Raw genomic sequence first — 22889 nt, 5'->3', positions numbered from 1 at the left:
ATTAAGGCCATGTGCTTCAACTTAAAATGTCTATTATTGCAAGGCTCTTATGGAACGTATCAAACACTGTTGCTAATTGTCTGCGTTATAGTTGACTTATGAATTCGCGCGGCTCCATTGGTAGTGTTTATCAACAAAAGCATACGATGTCCTTCGACTTTATCCAGTTCGAAAAGTCTTATAGTCGCATGGCGCCGGCCCGGTAAAGTGGCATTTGTTATTCTTCAGATGTCCTGCCCTCCACTATAAAGTAACTGATAGAAGAGCAACGGCTGTTATAACCAAACCTCTGAAATTGCTTTTTGTGTATTAAAAAAAACTGCATAACCATCATTCAACTTGTACCTAAAGGTATGTAAATAAAACTTTAGTTTTGAAAACGTATTACATTTATTTAGTAGATATGTCTTATTAAGAAACATCTAGACTGGAAAAATAGGGCAAAAATGAAGGAGCTGGCTTGTTCGTCGAGTGCATTTTATTTTCCCTAATGAAAAATTCAGATTCAATCGAAAATTGAAAATTGAAAAAGAGTTTAATATAATATCTTGTCGATAAAAACATGCATCCGTGCATAAAGCTGAAAAACATAGGGGGGCCAAATTGGTGGTGAAATGGTGTTTCGGTAGCCTATCAATCTATTAGTTTATATTTGGTAATAGTAAGTAATACAAATATTAAGGGAAATTCGCATTATTTGTGGCTAAAAAACATGAGATCGCCAAAAAATGCTTTGTTTTTATTTCTATTCCCATGAGGACTTCCAAACAAAGAATAATTTTCTGCTTACTATACTTTGAGAGATCACTGCTAGAAATAGTCTAAATGCTTCCCCTACTATTTCTGTCTATGTCAGGATTTAAAAAAATTATATATAATCGGAACAAAGAAACTTTAAAACATGCATTTTTTCGCATTATCTTGCAAGTTTTAGTTACGATATTTAAATATTTTCTCTTTTATCGTCAAAAAATTTATTTGTGACTAAATTTATAGGAAAATCGATTTTTTTCTGCACTGACCAATCTAATCCATTTATGTGCACTTCTAAGGTTGAACAGTAGATTATCCTCTATCGTGGCACAAATGCTGGGTTCTTTGGATATAGTTTTCATAAAAAAGCATAATGACAACAGAAATACAGCTTTATTTGTAAAATCCTTCATATATGTATACTGTGATTGTGATTCTGAGGACGTCAAATCTGTATTATCACAGATCACTTAAAATGTTTGACACAATATTTATTACAGCTTCGTTCTGCAAATTGTTTCAGCTGAATTATAGCTGAAGGCGCCGAATTACTTACTTAATAAACCTACGTCAATTCGAATGCTAAATGCTTTGCGCTCACTTTAAATAATATTCCTAATTCTAGAAAGGCCAACAATGGTGTGCGTAATCGGATTCGAGGGTTCTGCTAACAAGTTGGGAATCGGCATTGTGCGAGATGGGACGGTTTTAGCCAATCCCCGAGTGACTTACATAACTCCGCCAGGGGAGGGCTTCAAACCTGGTCCTACTGCCAAGCATCATCGTCAACAAATTCTAAAGGTAGCCCAAACACCCCGGCCTATTCACCTATAGCTAGTATGATATTGTTGTAGAGGATTTCTAAGGCTGCATGTGTAAAAAACTGAGGTGATTATTTCCGGCTTGTTGCATCGTTATTCTGCCGCAGGCAGTCTAGTAATCCTAACTGAGAAGTTTTTCTTTATGTCGCACGAAATATAGGTAAAAGATGAAATGGTCTGATATTGTTGAATTGTATTTGGCTTAAAGCCAACTACTATTTTATCGTATCGTTGCGCCTTCAATGTATTGCAGGTTCTACGTAAATGTCTTGATGAGGCGGCCATTCCCATAACCGAAATTGACGCCGTCGCATTTACGCAGGGCCCAGGAATGGGCGCACCTTTGGTTAGTATAATTTAGATTTTTTCACATTTCTTCAACAAGTAGGTACGGTAGATTACAAGTCTTCCTCTTTACGAGAAGTTTCTTAGACAATAGGCGATCCTACGATATATACACTATTGAATATCATTTATATAACCTCATTGGTGAATATATTGAAAGTTAAACTTGGCTCTATTTGCACTTTATTTAAAGTATCGTCAAATAGTTACTCAGACGTATCTTGGTATAGTTAAACTATGCCATTCCCTATCTGTTTCTTTCAATAGGTGTCAGTTGCTGTGGTGGCCCGAACTGTTGCTCAGCTGTGGAATAAGCCACTATTGGGTGTGAATCACTGCGTTGGTCACATAGAAATGGGCCGACTTATCACGGGAGCAGATAACCCAACGGTTTTATATGTCAGTGGTGGCAATACGCAGGTGATTGCTTACGCCAACAGAAGGTACTTTTTTAATCTTACCAACAGACAAGCAACGCTCCTGTAACTGACAGGTTGTTTGAAAGATGGGCAAAGTAATGTTCACAATGGTTTAATTATTAATTTTATACTTACCAGTACTTATTATCAAATACGAGTTCGAATTTTGAAAAAGTTTGTTACACTACTAGGGATGACCAGCTATTCAGTTCGGCTCATTTTTATATGTTGGATCTTCTACAAGTTGAGTGAATTATACCTTATTTAACATAAACTTTTTACGACAGGTATCGTATTTTCGGTGAAACAATTGACATTGCCGTTGGTAACTGTCTGGATCGGTTTGCGCGGGTGCTTAAGTTGAGTAATGATCCCAGTCCGGGTTACAACATTGAGCAACAAGCCAAGAATGGTACGTGGGATTGGGAAGAATCACCTTGGAGTAAACGTATTTAGTGGTCTTTGTTAAAAAGAATGAATTTACTTCATTTCGGTTTTTCCGTTCCGTTTGAACTGTTTTCTCATCAATGTTTGTAGGCACAAAGTTTGTTCCTCTCCCATATGTGGTAAAGGGGATGGATGTTTCTTTCTCTGGTCTACTAAGCTTTTTAGAAGAACGAACAGAGCAACTCCTGAAGGATGGTTATACGCCTGGGGATCTCTGCATGTCTCTGCAGGTATTCTACGGAGATCTTACATAATTTTTTCATGTTTTATCATATATATATATATATATATGATACTGTGATCCCGATAAAACGTCGTTGGCAATTTTTAGAAATATGCGTACGATGTCTGACTCGACATAGGTTTGCTACGAATTATGACGTTAATTAATATGAACATGATCCCTTCGAAAGCTTGTCTAACAAAAGAGAAAAAGTGAATAATTTAGGGTATTTTTAAAGATATAAAGTATAAAGATTCTTAAATAAACCTACGCATGTCATGCGTTACCTTAACAACACAATCGATTAATGTGTAATACATAATTAGTTTCATCATTTGTTTTTATAGGAAACAATGTTCTCTATGTTAATTGAAACAACTGAGCGAGCTATGGCTCATACCGGAAGCCAGGAAGTACTCATCGTTGGTGGGGTAAGTTGAGGTAGGTATATATCGGCAAGGACTGTCAGATGTTATACAACCAAAATTGGTCCCTCTTCATTATGATTAGAATTTCATTATGACGAAAATTTCAGAATCCACCCATGAACTAGGTATACATGTGGATTCTTGCTTTAAAAGCAATAACTATCTATTATAGATTATCGTAAAGAATAATCCAACACCAGTTAGAAGTTGTTTGAGCTCTGAGATAGAATTACAATTCTATTTCTTTTGAGTCGCAGGTGGGTTGTAACAAGCGTTTGCAAGAGATGATGCAAAAAATGGCAGAAGAACGTGGTGCAAAGCTCTTTGCGACCGACATGAGGTACTGATTTTAGTAAAATTAAAAAATGAGGAGTAGCATACTTTCATTTCTTGCTGTTATAAAGAGAAAAGTAAATGTTTATATTGGTTATATATAGATGAAAATCGGTTTCGGGCTAATATACGTTCTGAAGTTTAACATCCTAAATTGAATATAATAGATGAAAATAAATTGATAAGTTTGATAAACTTTTAGGACTATCATGTTTCTTCTTAACCAGTACGTGAGAAAGAAGGAAAGGCCTTTGATTATTTAGAACTTAATAAACCCTTAAGAGTATATCTATTAAAAGTAGTTGCAGATTGAAAAGATATCTATGTTTCGCTTTTCTATTGTTGCAGATTTTGTATAGACAATGGGGCGATGATAGCCCAGGCGGGTTGTTGTATGTACGAGGCTAAAATGGTAACTGCCATCGAAGACAGTGCAATAACACAAAGATACCGAACTGATCAAGTCGAGGTTCTCTGGAGAAATTAGTTACCTATCCGTTCAGTTCAGAGTTATAACTTACATGCTATTACCTTATGTTGATTTTGTCATATATCAAGATTGTATAAAATATTGTTTATTTTAAAAAATGTTAAGTTAAAAAATGTAGCTGTAACAGGCGATGTATAATAGAGTGACATATTAGATAGATTCCTAAAAATGAATCAGAATTTGTATTCCCTGGAGGTAAACGTTTTGCTTACTTTAGTATAATATATCGAATAATGGGTTATTTTTTCGTCAAAAAATGAAATCATATCAGTATTTTAACATAGAGAGCAGTTTCAAGTAAACCTTAACTTTTAAGTAAAAATTAGAAATTCTATCGAAGTTACGGTTTAAGTTAATTATCTACTGTCCTTCATGTATTGTAATTGATCGTTTATATCGAAAACGCGTAGTTTGAGCATTCAATGACACAGCTTTAAAGCTTTGAAACCAACCGCTACGAGAACGTGTTTACCTGATTATGTTTCCTGATTATTTTACCTGTTTTCTATCTGATGATCAGCCTGATGAGAGTTATTATTATTTTAAACCAAAATCGGACTGTTCTAGCACTTTAAAAATTTGTTGGTTGAGAGGAGAGGCACGTCATTCGACCAGCCGTTGAATCATTCGGCTGAGTTCCTATGAGGCACCCTATTCCTGTGACAGTTCGATTGGAGGATTCAAATCGTTGAATCTTCTTATGCAACACATACTAAATAAAGTATACATTTATCAAAGCCAAAACGGTCTTTCTTTATCGAGCAGAAACACAAGGGTTTTACCTTATGTATAGAGTCAGAAGATTTTTATCGTCTAGCCCTGCTACATACGAGGCCGAAGAAAATCTCTGTTTATCTCAGGAACCATTTCGTCATTAAGCTTCATCCTTTGATACTGGTACATTGTGTTCATATAATATTATTGTGTGAATACGTACATTGAAACGAAAAGATGAAGTATAATTAAGAAAAAATTTCAATTATATTACTGAGTCAAAGTTCTATTCTATTTTCTATCCTACAAGATTTTACAAAAATGCCAAATCACAAAGGGATGGACAACATGTTCGTGTGTAAAGCATTTTCTGCGCCTCTACTACAGCGTGTTAGTTAAGAAGTTAGTGAAAGTACTTTACTCAGATGGCAAGTCACAATCAGGTATTAAGAATATAAGAGACTATTTAAGAATATAAGCGAACACAGTACCGCATACTAGAGAGCAATGTATTCCATTAAAATATTGATAAACCCAGTCTTTTATAGTTATTAAAACACGTTATTATATACCATGTATTATATGTTACATATATTACCATATATATATCAAAAAAATGCAATATAACTTGTATCTAAGACTATGATAAGCCCTTGTTTATTAAAATTTCTTACTCAGGAATCTGTTCATAATCAATCTAGTCTGCATTCAGGCAAAATACGTTTCACATGATTTGGAAGCTCTGCGTGTAAATACTGCGTTGCTTTTTATTATTGTTCAGGGATCTGGTTGCATCTAAAACCCAAGGATTAAGTAAAATGTCTGGAATAAAATGTACTATGGCTAGTAGCGAATAAATGGGTAAGATTACACCAGTTCTCGCAAATATAACATCAGAGTTTGTCAAATGATAGCTAAGCAATTTGTACCTCGAAGAAACTTTGCCATCTTCCGTTAATAATGAGTGAGTCCGGCTTAGATGGCCGGATCCGTAACACTACAAATATGAGTTAATCCAAATGGTTCACTTACTTAAGTTCAACTAAAAGTTTTAGTACTTGTGGCATTTAATACGTCACGTATTTACCCACACGTAACTACGCGTAGTTATGTTTGCAGCTATTTCCTCGAGTACGTTAGTATGGAAACCTTAAGACGCTATTCATAGTTTGTCATACCTTGGTTAAAAACAGTAAATTTTATGTTTATCATGCATGTTTTTCGAAATAGCCTATGCTTTAATCATGTCTTGCTTATGCTTACTAAACATAAGACGATATCAAAGTCTTTTAGGAAAATTTGATTGGCTAAGTTTGTTGGTGGGACCCACGGCTCTTGAAGCAAACTCAAATGATATGCTAATATCTTGTCTCGATACCTCGCTACTTAGTGTGGTCACATTAAGATAGGCAAGTATTATCTTATCTTTATTTTATTGTATTATGCGACACCAAAGTTTCGGTGTATTGATTTTTGCCCTCGAAAGAGTAAATTACTCTACTTTACCCGCTATAAATTGCCATAAGCTGTTAATTAGATTTTGATTTGACATATTACACAATTTAATATATTATGAAGGGCCTAAATATATATTTTATCGATTTTTGGGTAAAAAATAAATTTTGAATTATTTTGATGCCCTTGTGAACCTAAAAAATACGCCGAGGAAATTGCCAGTATGATTCCCCCAAAAAAAAGAACGGGACACAGCAGAAGGGCTAAATTCGATTTCAATACATGCTACTATTATCATTATACTGCGGTTTATATCCGGTACTTACGCTGTGAGGCATTACTCCAAGCGGTTAGACCCTACCAAAATAAAATAAACTGTCCGTAGTGTACGTAACGTACATTTGAATTTGAATTAAGGATTCAAAGCAGAAAATCACAAGATCAAATTCTGTTAGCCAAGAACTATATTGCACCACCCCTAATCATACACAATACGTGTACGCTATAGGATTTTAAGTCCGTAACTTGTATTAGTACTCTCATCTGAATGTAGCCTAGTACGTCCAAGCATGTACAAAGGGGCCTGTAACCGTGCGCTAAGTTTATTCTTTGGAAGTCGATCGAGCAACGACAAAAATGCTTTAGTCAACAGCTCAATCGAATCTGCCGCTGCCAGTTATGCGTTCTTTAACCGCAATAACTCTCGGAAGACAATGTGACGTGAACGGGTAACGAACAGCTACAAAGCTTTACGTCCGCCTTGTACACTGACGTAATTAAAACGATTAGTGACTACTGGAAACTTTTTCTGTGAAATAATAATAACTTATTGATTCGGTTTGTCTACAAACAGCTAGCGTTTTTGTAGCTGCTTAATACATTGTTAACCTCATGGCCTCAAAGTCAACAGCGTTTAGAATATGGTCTATGATCATCTTAAACGTAAAGAGATGTTTTCGACATTACAGAGGTAACAACAGGCGAAATAATAAGCAGTACAGTACAGCGCGGAGCAACTCAGGCCATCCCTATGCGTAATAAGTAGATCAACATGTAATTAATCAAATCTTTTTGTCAAAAATCAGAAAGCAAAGCCACATAATATTGGATAAGGAGTTGAATGAATCGTATTAAATTATCGCACAAGTAGGTCCATGTAAGATTTTACATAACTTAGACTCTCGTTGGTAAAAATTAATAAAACTTGGTGGCTAAGTAAGAGTTTTATTTCAAGCACCAGTATAAAAAAACGGTAATCTAAACTACACCTGCTTTAACTATTTGGCTATAAACTAATGAGATTAACAACAATTCGATACATCAAGATTGTTGCAGCATCAATAATAGACAAGCTTTCCAAGAAATATCTAAAAATGATTAAAAGATAGAGCAAAAGGATTCAAACACCTGTAATCAATATAGGAATTAGTGGATTAACGTTTTACCCGTGTAACTGCAATGAATCACCGAGTAGTGTATGCTGCTGTAACGATAACAACGTCAACTTTGGCAAAATGATCTGCTTCGATTCTGTGCAAAACCGTCTTTGGTGGAATAAAGAAATCTTTATCTACATACGGCTATGCAAATATGGGTAAATAAATGGAAGCGTTGCAGATATCAAGCAACAATCTCAATAAAATTATAACATAATGACCATCATTGATATAATCGATAATAATAGTAAGAGTGAAATCTTCACTTGTCACGTATGATTTTCAACCGATAATGCATGCCAAATACTTAACAGCTCTAAAATGAAAAGCTTATTTTTTAAAAATATTAGATTTAGTTTTTTTTTTATTTATTTATAACGGGTATGCATTTCTCATGGCTGATATTGTACAATACTATGACGTTGTCGATATCGATCGATCTATTGGAATGGTACGTCGTGAGTGTTTTTGCGGGGGCTTATATGCAAAAGAGATCTACTCAGTTCAAGTTCAACCCGGAGTATTTTATACCACGTTCCATCATTCTCAGCACACTGTTAGTTGTCGTTGGTCTTCGGTATTCATGTTTTTTTTTTTCTTCGTTATTATCGTATTTTTTTTCTTTGATGCGATAAGCCTTTGATACGTCCTCGTTGAATTCTGGTGAGATTATGTGGATTGTGTACCTTAAATTTGTGTTTCGGATAAACTGCAGATTCGGCAGTAGCAGCTTAGTCCGCTCAAAAACGTTGCTACTTACAAAGTGAGCATATAGTCATGTTTTAAGCGGAAACGAATAAAAAAAAAAATGGCCATATTTTTTTTATCACGTGCCACAGATTCCTTTTTTGTTGACCTGAGCCACTATTATGTCACCAGCTGGGCTTGTTTGTTATATATTGTGGGTCTTTTGTGTGGTCATTTCTGAAACACACCTATTCAAAATTGGTGTGTACAGGCAGAGTAAATGGCCGTTGTTGTCGTCATTTGATAAGAAATTTTTCCAGAGGCTAATAAAACACAAGGGTGGTGAAATGCGTGTCTGCGTTTGGGAGATGTTGCAAGTACGAAACTCATCGTCGAGTATAGTTTCGAAGTTAGCCATTACTGTAACGGTGACCTGACAACCTTCGTTTAGATGCCATCCGGTAAGCTGATCCGTGTGTCTATGACTCCATCAGTCTGATGAGTTGTCCCTTGTGAAGTCACGCTACCAGCGATGACCTTCTCTCGGCACATTCTTCGATGTTGATTCCGGTGTGCTACTACTCGAACTAGACTTGCTTGAACCAGGACCCGACGGTGGTTGGGTCGGAAGAGCTAGCCCTATTGAAAGAAAGCACGGAAAAATGACCCGTTCACTAGCGTCAATATTGTTTTCTGGAGCAGCCCGATTTCCAAAGGATTTGGCTTAAAACAATATTTTTTATTTGATCATAATAGCTATACAACATGTGCCCGATTACTCGGTAACTAAACTTAAAGTCGGCTACTTCTAAATAGCGAGATTTTAATTTTTGTATCTTAGAAATTAATTAGCATTTTCTACAGAAACAGTAGCGACGAAACCTGCACAAAATGTAGAACATACAAACATGCATTGAATACCCCCTCCTCCCAGCAAGAGATAATACCATCTCGGATTGCTATACGTTTGTGGACGATAACATAAAATATAGACCGTCGAAATTGGCACTGAATGTCAGGCAGACAGGAACACCCACAAAAACGTATAGAAGATGCTAGAGAAGCAGTGAGCAAACTTAGAAAAAAAATGGAAGATGTAAATACTTCTTACTTGGTGGCAAAAAAATTTTCTTATCTCATTACACTCCTAATAAAAATAACTGCTTCGAGTATCCGGTACATCCCTAGATCTTTGTTTGTAGAAAAAGACCAATCGCGTCATAACCCGAAAAGACGAAGAAGTAACAAAAAAATCAGTAAAGTCAGAATAGCTCACGTAACTAAGGGAAAACTAAAATGAAAATATGCACATAACTTTAATGCACATAATAAATAAATTTAAGTAACTAAATTACTTATTATAGTACACATACTTACTAGATGGCCGTTCGGACTTATGCTCCCATTCCGGCGGAAAGGGAATGGCGCGGTTCTGGAAATCAATCAGAGTATTATATTTTTTTTTATTCAACCAATATTCTATTGTAACCAGTGTTGAATTGTTAAGCTATATTGACAGTACTTGAATGCAAACACCTCCCTCATTTAAATTGGCTTTTCTACGCACAGATTTATCTTTGTCATTATGCATATAGGCAATTGTTAGCTCATTAAATAATGAACTTCGTATATTTAAGATTACGGATATTGTCTCCGCGAGAGTTTTTTCATGTTTTTGGAGATACGTGTACTTTCTACACGAAGTATTACTAGGCATATGATCCAATTTATCTTTTTTTTTATATGCCGTTATCGGTCTCAATTTTTTCCTAAAGCTAGATTTTCTAAAGCATTTCTAGCACAATAGGTTTGCTAATACCTATTTTGATAAATCCAGTTTTTCCATTTGGCAGTGTCAGCAAAATAGTTAAACTACTATAAAAAGCCAAAGCTTATCTTGCTATTATGACTAGATGCCGAAAAGTATTTTTTACCACCTTCAGGGATCATTGCTGAAGCCAGTAAACCTGCCTTGGACCTGTTGAGACAGTCTGAGTTTAATAAATTTTGCGGCATTTCGTTTCAAATATAAGCTGAAACTACGGCAAATTAGTCATATTCATATCGAGCGATCTGTACCAAAACGGAAAGATTCGGAAGAACTTAACTGTTAACGGAACTGTTAAAGATGAATTTTACACTACTTAAACTAGTGAGTAAGGTTCATCTATTATAGGTTAGAAGCTTTTGAAGTGAGCCTTAATTCTAACTCATTGATAGCAGTGACAAATTACGCGAAAATTTCTGATATACGTATATAGATCAGGCCACACATATCAAGAGTTTAAGCTTCTGGTCTATTTTGGTCCATTTGCCTGCTCATTGAATCAAATATTAATATTTGTATAAAATGAATAATAATTTGTAAATTAGTACTTGCCAAGCGCATAATAATAATTGGTCCTATAATAACATATAATGTGGGTTAGTTTATGACTTCGGTGTCATGCGTACTTGATTTTACTCACCTCTTGTATAGTTACATAAAGCTACATCGTAACCGTATTCCATTATACTTTCAGCTTTCCGACATGACATTTTCACAAGCAAATTCCCTTTACTTCCGAACCACCAGTTTCAGTCTTGTAATTTTATTACTTAGTACGTTAGTTTTTGTATGCTATAGCTATCAGAAATTTTATTTACCCTTGTCCCGCTGTCGCTTTCTGACGTATTCTTCATTTCTGCAACCACCACAAATACTGCACTAATTAGAAGACGATATCAACAGTCCATAGTACACTTAGTGGAAAAACTTGAGCAAATCTTTGTTCTTCAAAAATCCACTACAACTATTATTGCTACTGTAACAATAAGTCAATATGTTGGAACGCATTCACGAAAAACAAATCCACTTCAATTTACTCGTGTCCGGTGGTATAGATGCGTGAAAGCGGTCGATGCATGTGCGCTTATACAGATATATAATTTACTATAAAGCTCGCGAAATTGGCCAGTGGCTACTTTCACTTAGAGTTTGTTACCAGCGATCAACTGAACGGCAATTCTATCGGTCTCTGACTGCCGACTATTGACCGACAATGTCACTCGATTAGTAAAAGCTCTCGACTTAATTTTTGTTTCTCGCCCTCTCAGAACGAGCCTTGCTGTTCGCCGGATTAGTTTACCTCCTCCGTCACCAAAGTGTAGAATGTTTGTGATACCCTCCAATGAGTGCTTTATCGATGCCACGCTCGAAGACCCGTCGTTTACGATTTGTATGGCCTGTAATGAGCGCCATGCATAACAGCTAGGGCCCGCGGAGCAAACCAAGCCGGCGGCGTGTTGGGTCTGCCAGGCCGCAAAAGTCGCCGCTGCCGCTACGAGCTCGAATCACTATTGTGACAACTGGTCGGTCCGCTGGCCTACGCGTGTATTGGTCACTGTCGATTGGCACCACTCTGCAACTGCATTGCAATTGTGCAGTCACTGATGTGGTTGATAGCGATGGCGCTACTGAATCAGAAGCGTTTATCGTCTACAGGCGAGGACTGTAGTTGCTAGTAACCGTCGCGTTTAGTGATGTATAACAAAGATTATGATCATGTGGCGACGGCAAAGAAGACGACGTCGCCTGTCGACATCAACACCGTTGCCGTTAGTCGTCATAACGATTGTGTTAGCGACCTAGTTGACATTACCACAACCCATGAAGTACACGACAAATCCTGATGGTAGTGATCCTTGCGGCTCCTACCGCTTTTACGAGCACCGGCCATCCGATGGTGTGGTATAGATCTTACTCTTTCACTGTTGGATAAATCCAAGTAGGGCACGAAAGCACGAGAAAAATTTCATTTTAACGAGCAAGTCCAGACATGAGTTGCCATTGGTCTATTTTATGCTACTCGGTGAATAATCCGTTGCTTACTGTAGTAGAAAAGCAGTTAATTAATGGCTAATGGTACAGAATATCAGATTTTTTAACCTATCATAGCAAGTGGGGGTAATGACCGAGGGAATAACTGATCCAATGAGCGTTCAGCAATACGAATTTTCAGCCTGTTAGGATCGGCAGTCAAAATAAAAGGAGCATTCTGGTGAGGGTCCATAAAATACACCCAGTTCCTAAGGATATAGTACGCATAAAGAAGTCAACAGCCAACTGAATATAACCGTCTAAGTCAAATATCAACCAAAGCAATTGCTTGTGGAGATGGTTCGGTTAAGCAGCGATGAAGACTACGACGATAACAAAAAATCTGATAAATTTAAAACACTTTAAACAATACTGATCATGTCTACAGACTTCGCGTCAACGGCCTCTCCTTTTTCCAACGCTCACTCTAGTCTACATGCACAAACAAAGCCGCCCCGTTTGGTCAACGAGCATGAATTTTTCGTTACCCATCCTCACCCAAGAATCATGCCTATCGAACTCAACAATATATGATAAAAGTTGATATGTGTATCAGCCTTTGTTTAGATTAATATTTGTAAACTTACTAACGATTACTAGAGCTACAGATTCCACACGATAATGACCAATGCAGTACTGTCGCTAGAAACTTAAGAGACCCGAATTCTTGCTCTTCTTTTTTCTGTTTGTTAGTAAGTTCCAGCTTCTAGTACGGAAAATAGGATCGATCTATGTATTACAATCTAAACGGTGGTAAATCAAAAATTTCAACGCAGACTGGGTAGACGAATGACTAATCTTCGATTATAAAAACAAAGTATTCTTGCTGTGCGAGGCGATAAAACATATAGGGTTAGGGCATATATACACAGGATATTACGACAAATGAGTGTTACATTTGGGATGGCCGACGGTTGAACCAGTGTTGCAAGCTATGACAAAGCCTCAGATGACCACAGTGTGTTTTTTATTGCTGCCACTGTTGTCGTTGGTACAGATGCCATTATTGTAATGGTCACATTTTGCAAGTTATTATTGTTTCTGTCAACCTCGAATCGTTTAAGGCTGAGATCATACACCACCAAGCTGAGGTAAAGAGGCTTTAATAGGAAGAGTGTACTTTTGATAATGAGCGTGTACCGCATTGGCATGATATCCACTCGATAGAAGCGTATTATTATGTATAACAGACTGGGTTGAACACCTCTTCAAGTGCCAGGTTTCTCATTGACCGTAATTTCCGATCTTAGACGTCGTAGTCAAACACGCAGTGGGAGGCTCAATGTCATGTAATGCTAAAATAATTCTACCTTTCTAGGAAAATATGTCTATAAAAGTCAAACACGTCAAATACCGGTGTGCACAAAACATGCGCCAATTTTGACAAATCTAATAGGACCTCAATTGCACTCCAAAAATGGTTTACTGGGATAAATGCTTTTTTTTTTCTCATCGTAAGTTGTGACCAGTTCCTCTGCAGGTTTCTTTCAAACGAAGGAGTGTGTCAACCTATTACCACGGTTTGTCACCTTGTATAATCGGTACGATGAAACATCACAGAGGGTAAAAAATTAGACGGTCCTATGCTTTCACTTACTATGATGCCGAGCACTCTAATACATTGCCGAGAGGTGGCGTCAAACTGTTATCGAAACACTGGCTTCTTAGTATTTAAGCGTACACAGTTTCCCAATGTTAGTGTATCAGTTTCCCATCAATTAGTGTATATTGTTTTGCCCAGAATGATCTCGATAAACACTAATTAGGTAAAACCTTTTGACCTTGAAGGTTACCTTTTGACCGTCAGACCAGTGATCGAAGCTGTCTTCAGCGCAACGTCTCCGCCGACAAAGCCACCGCTTATTCGACGGAATCACTTTACTGAAGCTTGTGTTCACGCACACAACAACAGCTCTTTCCACCGCGATGCCCACACTGGAAGAACAGAGGGAACCAGCAAGCAGCGAGTAAGCCGCGAAACGATCCTAGGAGAGACTGCCTTGTTGTTCTTGGAAGCAGGAGCCAGTGATTCCTCGTATAGTCGCATCTAGCGGCGTTTCTACTTGCCCAAGTCCATTGGCTTATGGACATGCAGGAGAGTGAACATCTCGATCACAGAGATAACCGAGGAGTTGATGATGAAGAAAGGATTGCCTAAAGAAGAAGAAGAGGAAAGGGTTGACTAGCTTTATCCATTGGTGCTGCGGAAGGTGGAACTGATACGAGTAGTAGAAATTTTCTTTGATTAAATTTCCCCATTTTCCAACTATCAGTTGAGTTGAAATCAGCTGCAGAGTGTTGCTGAAATAACTTCAGGATATGATAAACACAGAATGAAAAATCACCAACGATACTAACACAAATAACATAATCTCTTGCTGTCTCCGATAGCACTTATGAAAAGTTAAATCAAGTAAGTATGGATATGATAATTATGCTATTGCTCAATTGTGAGAAGGAGTCCCCTATATTTTGTCTACTGGACTACGATCCAAAGGTGAAGGAGGTAATTTAAATTCTGGAAATGAATAGAATCTAACGTGTTGGGCGACGTGAATTTTTGGCACATTGTTATGCTATAGTGTACACAGAAAGTTAGAAAACTACATAATCGTATGGGGTTAGAAAAAGTCAAAGAAACCGGCGTAGTTGCACCATTCAAAGTCTTTGTAAGACCATCTTCGTTCTTTCTTCACACCTGTCCGTGAAATTACACAATCCAATGAAGTGCTTTGCTTCTCATTCAACCTTATTATTTATTACCCTTTTCCCCCCCCCCCACTCTTTCTCTCTCAACGGAGAGTTGCACAACTTTTCCATAATAACTCATCATAAATTGTCATCTATGTCTTGCGAAATATCTTGAGCTCAGAAAAATGAACCGTTTACCTCCAATGGGTTTTAAATTAGTTCTTGAGACAATCAAGTTAAAAATCTTACAAATGCCAGAAAGAAATTATCTGACGACTTCTCCGGCAGTTTAGCGGATTACAAAATAATGTGGTTCCCGGTTCTAGGGTCAGTACTTCGTGCTAACTTAGCCTAGCACCCTTGAATGAAATACTTTTTTGACATAAAATATGATCACTGCCACGATCCTCTTATTTTAAAAGAAGGTTTTTTGCTGCATGATGAGCGGCTGCTTATAGTCTAACCAGTGTTTTCCCGATTTCTATACACATCTTATTAGGCCCGTTACCTCTCAAATACTTAATTTCAAACAGCTACCACTGGACACCTAAAGTGATACGTTTGCTCCCAAATTACTACTCATTGACGATGGATGACAGCATATTTTTATAGATACACATGAACAGTTCGTTGTGATCTGTCATGTTCCAACTGGTAGAGGTTTCAAGCAGCTTCCACTGTAAAATGACGGGAAAATCATTCGGAGACATTGCGAATTTGAAAATCAAATCATTACAGCAGTGAGGTTTTTTACTTCTTTTTAAGCCTGTTGAAAAATAAGCAGTACGAGCTTAGTGCAAGGCTTCTAAGGGAAACTTCCTTTGGGCAAAAAGTATTGCAAAGGCGTTACGTTATATAATGTGATTTATCTGCGGACAACTTTCGATTCCGGATAAAAAAACAAATTGAAGCAATAACTGAATATGAATATTAATTCTTACGCAAAACCGCAGTGTAACATATGGTCGGTCTACTGTAAAACAACGTTTTGCATGAACAGATTTCGTTAATTTCCTTTTACATTGTTAAATGTAGCCACGAGGCGACTATCCATCGAGAATATGGACTTTTTACGTTTCCTGACTACTAAGACCATTAACAACATCAGTATTTTCACCTAACTCTAAGTTACCAGTTGGCAGACTCAAAACAATAAATCTCAATGTTTTTGCATAAAAAAGAACGTGAAAATGACAAAGCTATCACTCACACGTTTCGTACATCTTTGCTTGTATAACAGAATACAGGATATGTATTCTAGATAATCTGCTATAAAATACGTTCTCCACGATAATTCACGGAGAATTTAATGTTCGACATCTCTCTTTCGACAAAAGTAAGAAATCGATCTATTATTTTGTATGGACAAGATCCTAATGTGATATGCTAACAATTGTGGGAAATCCGTCGATCCTAGCGTATTATATACAACGCGCTAACTCGGGTGGCAAGTTAGCTGTGATAAATTCTGTCTTTGCTTTTGGTCGATTGTGTTGGAACTTATTTGAGTAAACTGCATGCTATTACGTAGATATTAAAGAAAGATTGCAACGTTCGTCATCAACTAATGATAACAGCCGCACGGGAGATCCATATGCTGAGTTACAGCGTACTTTGATAAGGACAGGATATATTTTTGTGTCATCCGAACTTAGAACTTAACAGACAGAGAGAATATAAAAATGCATACTTGCCTAACCTTGTTTTTGCAAACAATATGTACATAGTTATTTAAATGTGATATCGTGCACCTGCTTGAATTGCGTTTGGATAGCTTTTATTAAGAGTAAAAGGCATCTACAAATAATAAATTATCCCTTTCTGTACGTGGACTCAAAATGTCGCGACTTCAAGTTAGGTAATATTAACTACGTGTTGGTCAATATGCTTGCAGTGTCAACTTGCCAAAAAGGACAGCATGCATATACTAAACAATTCGTTTCGAATATTTAGACCAAAACCTCAACCGGCAAAAATAATGCCATTTATAATTATTCGATCTTGGAATCCACTAAAGGTTTTTCAATATTTTGATATGTGTTGACTACCTCCATATCTGGTAGTTAGATATTTTAGGTACCATATTTAATAACGAACCTTAATGCTGTGAGGCTGTGCTTTTCACAATGAAGTTAGACCAATATTTAAATTGGTTTCCACCACGTTACGACAAATTCACTAGAAATTTACTTAAGTATAAAATAGCTGACCTATTCTTTAAATTAGGAGTAAACCAGTTCAATAGTTTTTGATTGTTCTCATCTGAATTTTGGGTTTTTCGTAGATGCGTTAATAAACGTTCATATAATGCGCGGCAAACGCACACACCGCCCGGTAACTTCAAACAAAAACTGTAATTACAAACATATAATAGTCGGTCACTGGCCGATCTCGTGTAATTGTAACTATATATAAAAAAAAAAAACAAATTTGCCATTAACTGAAAAAGCTAAAAAGCTAAAATATATCGCAAGTTCAAGCAACAAAATATTATATAATTTGTGGCTATATATAAAAGAAATATAAAAGAAAGTAGCGCGCTAGAGCTACATAAGTATCTTACCTATATCAATACAAATTTTGTTTATTAGTTTTTGTCTGATACTTTTGCTGAGCATTACTTCGGACAACTGGCCTCTTTCAGTATGAAACAAAGCTTGTTTATAGCCAATTTATTGCCTAACCTATCTCAGCCCTCAAGTAGTCCTTTGTCTTTGGGTTTAGCGGGAAAACATGTTATCACTGCACCATCTTGGAGCATATAGAGCTCCTAATGAAATACCTAGAGAAGGGCATGACCTATCTATGGAACGTCCGTACGGCTTATTTGACGAACGGCTATCAACCTTTAGACATCTGGGGTCAATGCTTGTCTCAGTCAAAATATCTATTATTCTCTATAGTAGATATCTGACACCAAATGTTGATCTTTCTCACAGAGCTCTTGTACAAGGCCTGAGATAATGATACACTCCATCTGGGTAGATCCAAAAAAAGTTGGGCTAGCGAAAACAGGGAGCTTCTGACAGAAAAAAACGTAAGACTCGTGGAGAGCAGGATGGCCAGATTTACAGAAGTGGTCGGTGCTGGTAGGCCAAGCTGGTTGAGGACCATTTCTCGCTAATATGTTAGCGCATGCGACTTCCTCCTACCAGCCTGCCGTACTAATTAGTGAAGATTCGGGCTAGTACAAATAAACTACATGGTTTTAACTTAAAAAAAAAGACCGTATTTGTTATCGGATTTGTACATCTTTAAACTAAAATGTATAAGACGCAATATGGAACGCGCACATACGAAGAGAGTCGCAAGCGTTCTTTCTGGTACTGGAAAGAAACTTCAGCGGTTGCAGTCATTCACATGATTAATGTAGAATACCTTATATAGCTTACGTGTCTTACATAGTTTGGTTAAATGTTCGTACACCGATGTACATGTATTAGCCAGCAGTCAGTACTGTAAATGCAATCGTACATAAGAGTATTGTTATTAAAAAAGAACTTACATTTTTTCTGATTGAAGATGCATTGTCGTGCCACTTCTCTGTTCAGCTCAACGAATACAGAATGTCTGGGTAACGTAACATAATGACAAATCCTCTAAAATAGCGAATTCCGATTTGCTAAGTCTTTAATCACCTTTTTTTTTAAGATGTAAGAAAGGTAAATGAATGTTAGTTTTTCTATGTTATAACGTATTAACCTTTATTTAGCAGTCTTTTCCTTTTTTATGCAGTAAGGATCTCGTACTACAATCAGCCATTAAACATAGATTTTCAATGGCTCTTAATTATAGTTTCAAAGCAGAAAATATTCTATCGATGTTTTCTTAAATTTGGCTCTAAATAAAATAACAGAAAAAGAGCAAGAACTAACAAAGTGTTTTTTTTTGCTTCATGCTACCGGCTTCTTGACTAAGTCGTACAAACATCACCGCAGCGGCTAGACGCGAAACTACCTGATAGTTGTCAAGTTCGTGTGACCACTCAACACTTCCCCATTTAGATGCCTGAAAATTCGTCTCCAGTCGGGATAGATCAACGGCTTCCTGTATCGTTAGCCTACGATCTAGTACAGCTTGTGTCAAGATCAGCGATTTCAGACATTCGACCCCGTATTGTATACCAAACAGGGCTGTACGACAGTTCGAATATATGACTTTGTACACGGTTAACAAAGTCGTAGGATCGATTTCTGGAGATATAACATTATACGAGGATTTTAGTGTGACCTCGTGTTTATCACAAAACCACTGAATAATGGGATCCCATTTGGAGCACTGTAACTCGTAAAATTCCGGCTGTTCTTCTTTCGGCACTCGAAATAAAAGAGAGTCATTTTCCAGAAATTCTAGTATCGCTTCACAGAGTTGCTCAGCTGTTCTGCTATGTGGGTTATCCTGGGCTGTATTACATAATGCTGTCAGATGCATAGCGTGACGATCTATAACGTCCTTCTGTATTAACCATTCGGTGGCTATGGCAGTTGCTAGCGCTTCGTTGGGAACAAGCAATGGTTGACCCGCTGGTGTTTTTAGTTTTCGTTTGTCTAAATTCACCTCCCAACCGTTAGCACTTTGTACAACTGAAACGTTCTTGTAAAATCGTTTTGGTTTAGTCAGAGTAGACAAACAGCATACACTAGTTGATAACGAATTTTTTCCGAGGATGAACTGGTTTCTAACAACAACAGGTGCAGTCGGAACTCTTTGTATAATGTGGCTTATTACGCGCTGCATCTTTGCAGTCTAGCGTAAAATGGACTGTTTTCTCGTTAGTCTATTGGCGAGCGAAGAAACGGTTTCGTCGGGAAAAAGCGGGAAATCGAACAGTTCGTTCGTGCAATGGGGGCGGCCATCTTGCACGTATGCTAGCATGCCGGGACTATTTGAAATCCTAAGGTTTACGACGAAATCAAGATTAATTTCCCATTTGGTTTTGGAAACTGAAATGGTATGACATTTATGAGAGCGAGTACATATTCTTTTTATTTGACAGCAGGGTACTTTCAGTAAACTTGTCATACCTCGTGTCTGGAGTTTTGAATACATGATGCCTTTCTCATTGTCGTCGTTGTCGTCGTCCCCCGCGCCCGAAAGTCCCTTATTAGCCTCCTAACACCTTAAAACAATATTAAAATGAACAAAAGTAACGAAAGGTATATGGGTATCCCCGAAACCCAAGCCAGTGCAAAATGTAAGGCTGGTTCAAGTGAGCAATAAGTTTCTATTCATCTTTATTATTTCTGCCTTACGCCCATATTTTACTCTAACTGGTTATCATTAGGCGTATTCATAGAATGCGTTGAAAAACGGAAGTAAAATAAAGGGGAAATCTAAAGTGCAAGAACATTTTGAGCGTTTCCTTTATCTAATACAGCGCTGTTGGCAAGTGTTGGTTCTAACCGCAGTACTTTGCTTATTTCAGATCGCATAGATATTACAAGCAATGCGTTTACGTCCTATTGATGTTTGCTGAAAACCGCGATGCAAATTGGGTGTCACCTCCGTAACGCTAAAAGCATTATGGAAAGTTATCAGAAACACAAACCGGCGTCAGAAAATAAAATGAAAAGGCAAAAAGCGAACCCCAGAGAGGAATGACAGTACCGCCCCTTTTGTGCTGGGGGAGGTAGCATGTTTTCAGATATTTTTTTGGGATGTAGTTTTCGTTTATGGATATTCGTCCTTTTCCAGCTAACTATTACATGTTAATCTTCAATGACGAGGAATAATGCGAAAAAAGCTGACACGAAGATCGTTCTTCTGTAGTAGTTTGTTAATCGCTAAGTTTTCGTGTTGCTGTGTAAATGCTGAACAAAACTTAAGCCAGTATATTAATTGCTATTCGTTTTGTCGAAATTTTATCAAACATATTTTGTCGAAAATTATTATCTGTTAGGTTCAATAATGAATCGATATCCCAGATCAGCCTTTAAAAGCTAATGAAGTGCACCTCGGATTATTTGGGTGAACGTATTTTAATTCTATAAAATGGTACTTAGAATATTGTGTTAATTTTTTTTGTCTGGGAAAATTTGTGGGACGTAATGTAAGCGAAATTCCCTCAATGGCTCAAGCAAAATGGCTCACAATAATACACAGATAGTTGACCTGCGATCAACTAGTGAGTAGTGAGTTGTCTAAATGTTTACTTACCAATATGTGCTAGAATAGTAATTCTGTTAATTAGAACTTTCTTTAAGTAGGTAGAAGGCGTAAGTATCTATCAACATGGGTTCTATTTTATCGTGTGTTGCAAAAGCCTATCCACAGACAGATTGGTTAATGCATATCCCCTTCCATAACCCCAGTCTCAAAACTCAAAAAAGCTATATATACATATGTGTATATGTAAATTTAGCAGAGGTGCCGCACTGCTTATGCGACAAGAGACCAAATAATTAACAGTTCTAAAAATGGTGAACCGCTGAAACGAGAAGCTATACAGGATAAACTATTACTACGGAGAGCGACGAACTATTCTGTTAGGCCAATAAAGTACGCTGGGAGTTTAGTTGAGCATGGTGGACGCCGCACCGTGACTATATCCTCAGTAAATTTTTGCAAAAGGGGCAATCGTTCCGATGTTATTGATACGGTTATTCTTTTGTACTGGACTCACATAAGGTCTCATTATGTATCTGCTCGTTTGACTCCTCTACGCTGCTTATTTAGGCTCTTGTGTACAGTTATTTAAAGTTGTCGTACGCCTGTCTTCTCATTCATGTACATGCAAAGTGAAAATAATTGAAGAAACAACTTTCGACCCTTAATAAAAGTGAAACGTTTGATATTTTCCGTTTCAAAGCAGATGTCAATAATACGCTGTAATTACGCTTTGAGTATCTTTCTGGTCCAGCTTTATTCTCACACTTACTATGTCTAAAACCTACTATACATAGAGCTGAATCAATCGATTCGATACCCCCTTGTAGTTAGCAAACTCTGCTTAAACATTCTACACATTTTAATGTACTACGAGACGCAATTGAGTACATTACAGACGTTACCCAGAAATACCATTACGTAAAATCCAGTTTGGATGGCTTAACTGTAGTTGTTTCTTGGAGATCGCTAAACTATCTGAGCCATCGTAGGATCGGCGTCTGCAGATTAATGCATTCTGCTACCAAATCACCGATTCCTTAGACCTCAGCTACCGGGGAATACGTGAAAAGAGTTTGCTCGTCAGCTAGTTTATAAACGATAAAATATCCTCATGCGATATTCCTTTAGTTAGTAATTCCTTTAGATATTTAGTTTCAATATCATGACGACTCAACTGTTTCTTGATATATTTTATTTGTTTTTAATTTTTTTTTTGGTTTTATATTATTTATTGTATTATTTAGATAGCCATGACAGGATGTGTGTATTTGAAGAAACCAGTTTCCTACCTTAGGTCTGGTACGCTGACCTAGTACCAATAACCCATGGTATGTAAGTGGAAAATAATTCATATCACATATAGCAACAATGAAGTGATAAAATGAAACGGCCTGACAGACCATTCTTGGGTCATTGTGTTTTACTGAATAACATCACTATATAGGCCCCGTGCTCATCCATTATGAAGTATGAAGTGAAATTCTGCCTGCGGTGCCTGTATTTATTTAAGCTGCTATGAAATGATCGCCTTCGCTTATTATTGCTTTTCTTTTCTATATATAACATAACATAGTATAATAATAAAGGCTTTCAGTGTACCAATAGTTAGACAGTTTTTTTGGCGAAACCAGTTTCCGTCTCGAATCCGGTGTTACGTAGACGTATTCGCATATTGAGCTC

At 37.1% G+C, this 22889-nt stretch overlaps 2 protein-coding genes and 1 long non-coding RNA gene across 3 annotated transcripts; 1 reads left to right on the top strand and 2 right to left on the bottom strand.

Moving 5' to 3' along the window:
* Positions 1-77: 77 nt before the first annotated feature.
* Positions 78-4996, top strand: Tcs3 (Probable tRNA N6-adenosine threonylcarbamoyltransferase Tcs3). The gene is made up of 9 exons (XM_022800995.2): positions 78-351; positions 1379-1554; positions 1828-1920; positions 2187-2362; positions 2626-2750; positions 2876-3015; positions 3356-3439; positions 3694-3776; positions 4118-4996. The coding sequence occupies exons 2-9, from the start codon at positions 1390-1392 to the stop codon at positions 4254-4256; spliced, it is 1005 nt and encodes a 334-aa protein (XP_022656730.1). The 5' UTR covers positions 78-351; positions 1379-1389; the 3' UTR covers positions 4257-4996.
* Positions 4997-8194: 3198 nt separating this feature from the next.
* Positions 8195-11648, bottom strand: LOC147758765 (uncharacterized). Its single transcript, XR_015320181.1, has 4 exons — positions 11536-11648; positions 11198-11235; positions 9929-9983; positions 8195-9190 (listed from the first exon to the last, which is right to left on the bottom strand). It is a non-coding gene; the product is annotated as an uncharacterized LOC147758765 (long non-coding RNA).
* A 2900-nt stretch (positions 11649-14548) lies between these two features.
* Positions 14549-19963, bottom strand: l(2)k14505 (ATP synthase mitochondrial F1 complex assembly factor 2 homolog l(2)k14505). Its single transcript, XM_022798645.2, has 3 exons — positions 18977-19963; positions 18607-18739; positions 14549-14564 (listed from the first exon to the last, which is right to left on the bottom strand). Exons 1-2 carry the CDS (start codon positions 19836-19838, stop codon positions 18732-18734), a joined length of 870 nt encoding a protein of 289 aa, XP_022654380.1. The 5' UTR covers positions 19839-19963; the 3' UTR covers positions 14549-14564; positions 18607-18731.
* Positions 19964-22889: the final 2926 nt, after the last annotated feature.

The sequence above is a fragment of the Varroa destructor genome, unplaced genomic scaffold (assembly GCF_002443255.2).
Source record: "Varroa destructor unplaced genomic scaffold, Vdes_3.0 BEIS01000001.1, whole genome shotgun sequence".
Lineage (NCBI taxonomy): Eukaryota > Metazoa > Arthropoda > Arachnida > Mesostigmata > Varroidae > Varroa > Varroa destructor.
The sequence above is the reverse complement of the archived record's forward strand: the minus strand, read 5'-3'. Positions and strand labels throughout refer to the sequence as shown.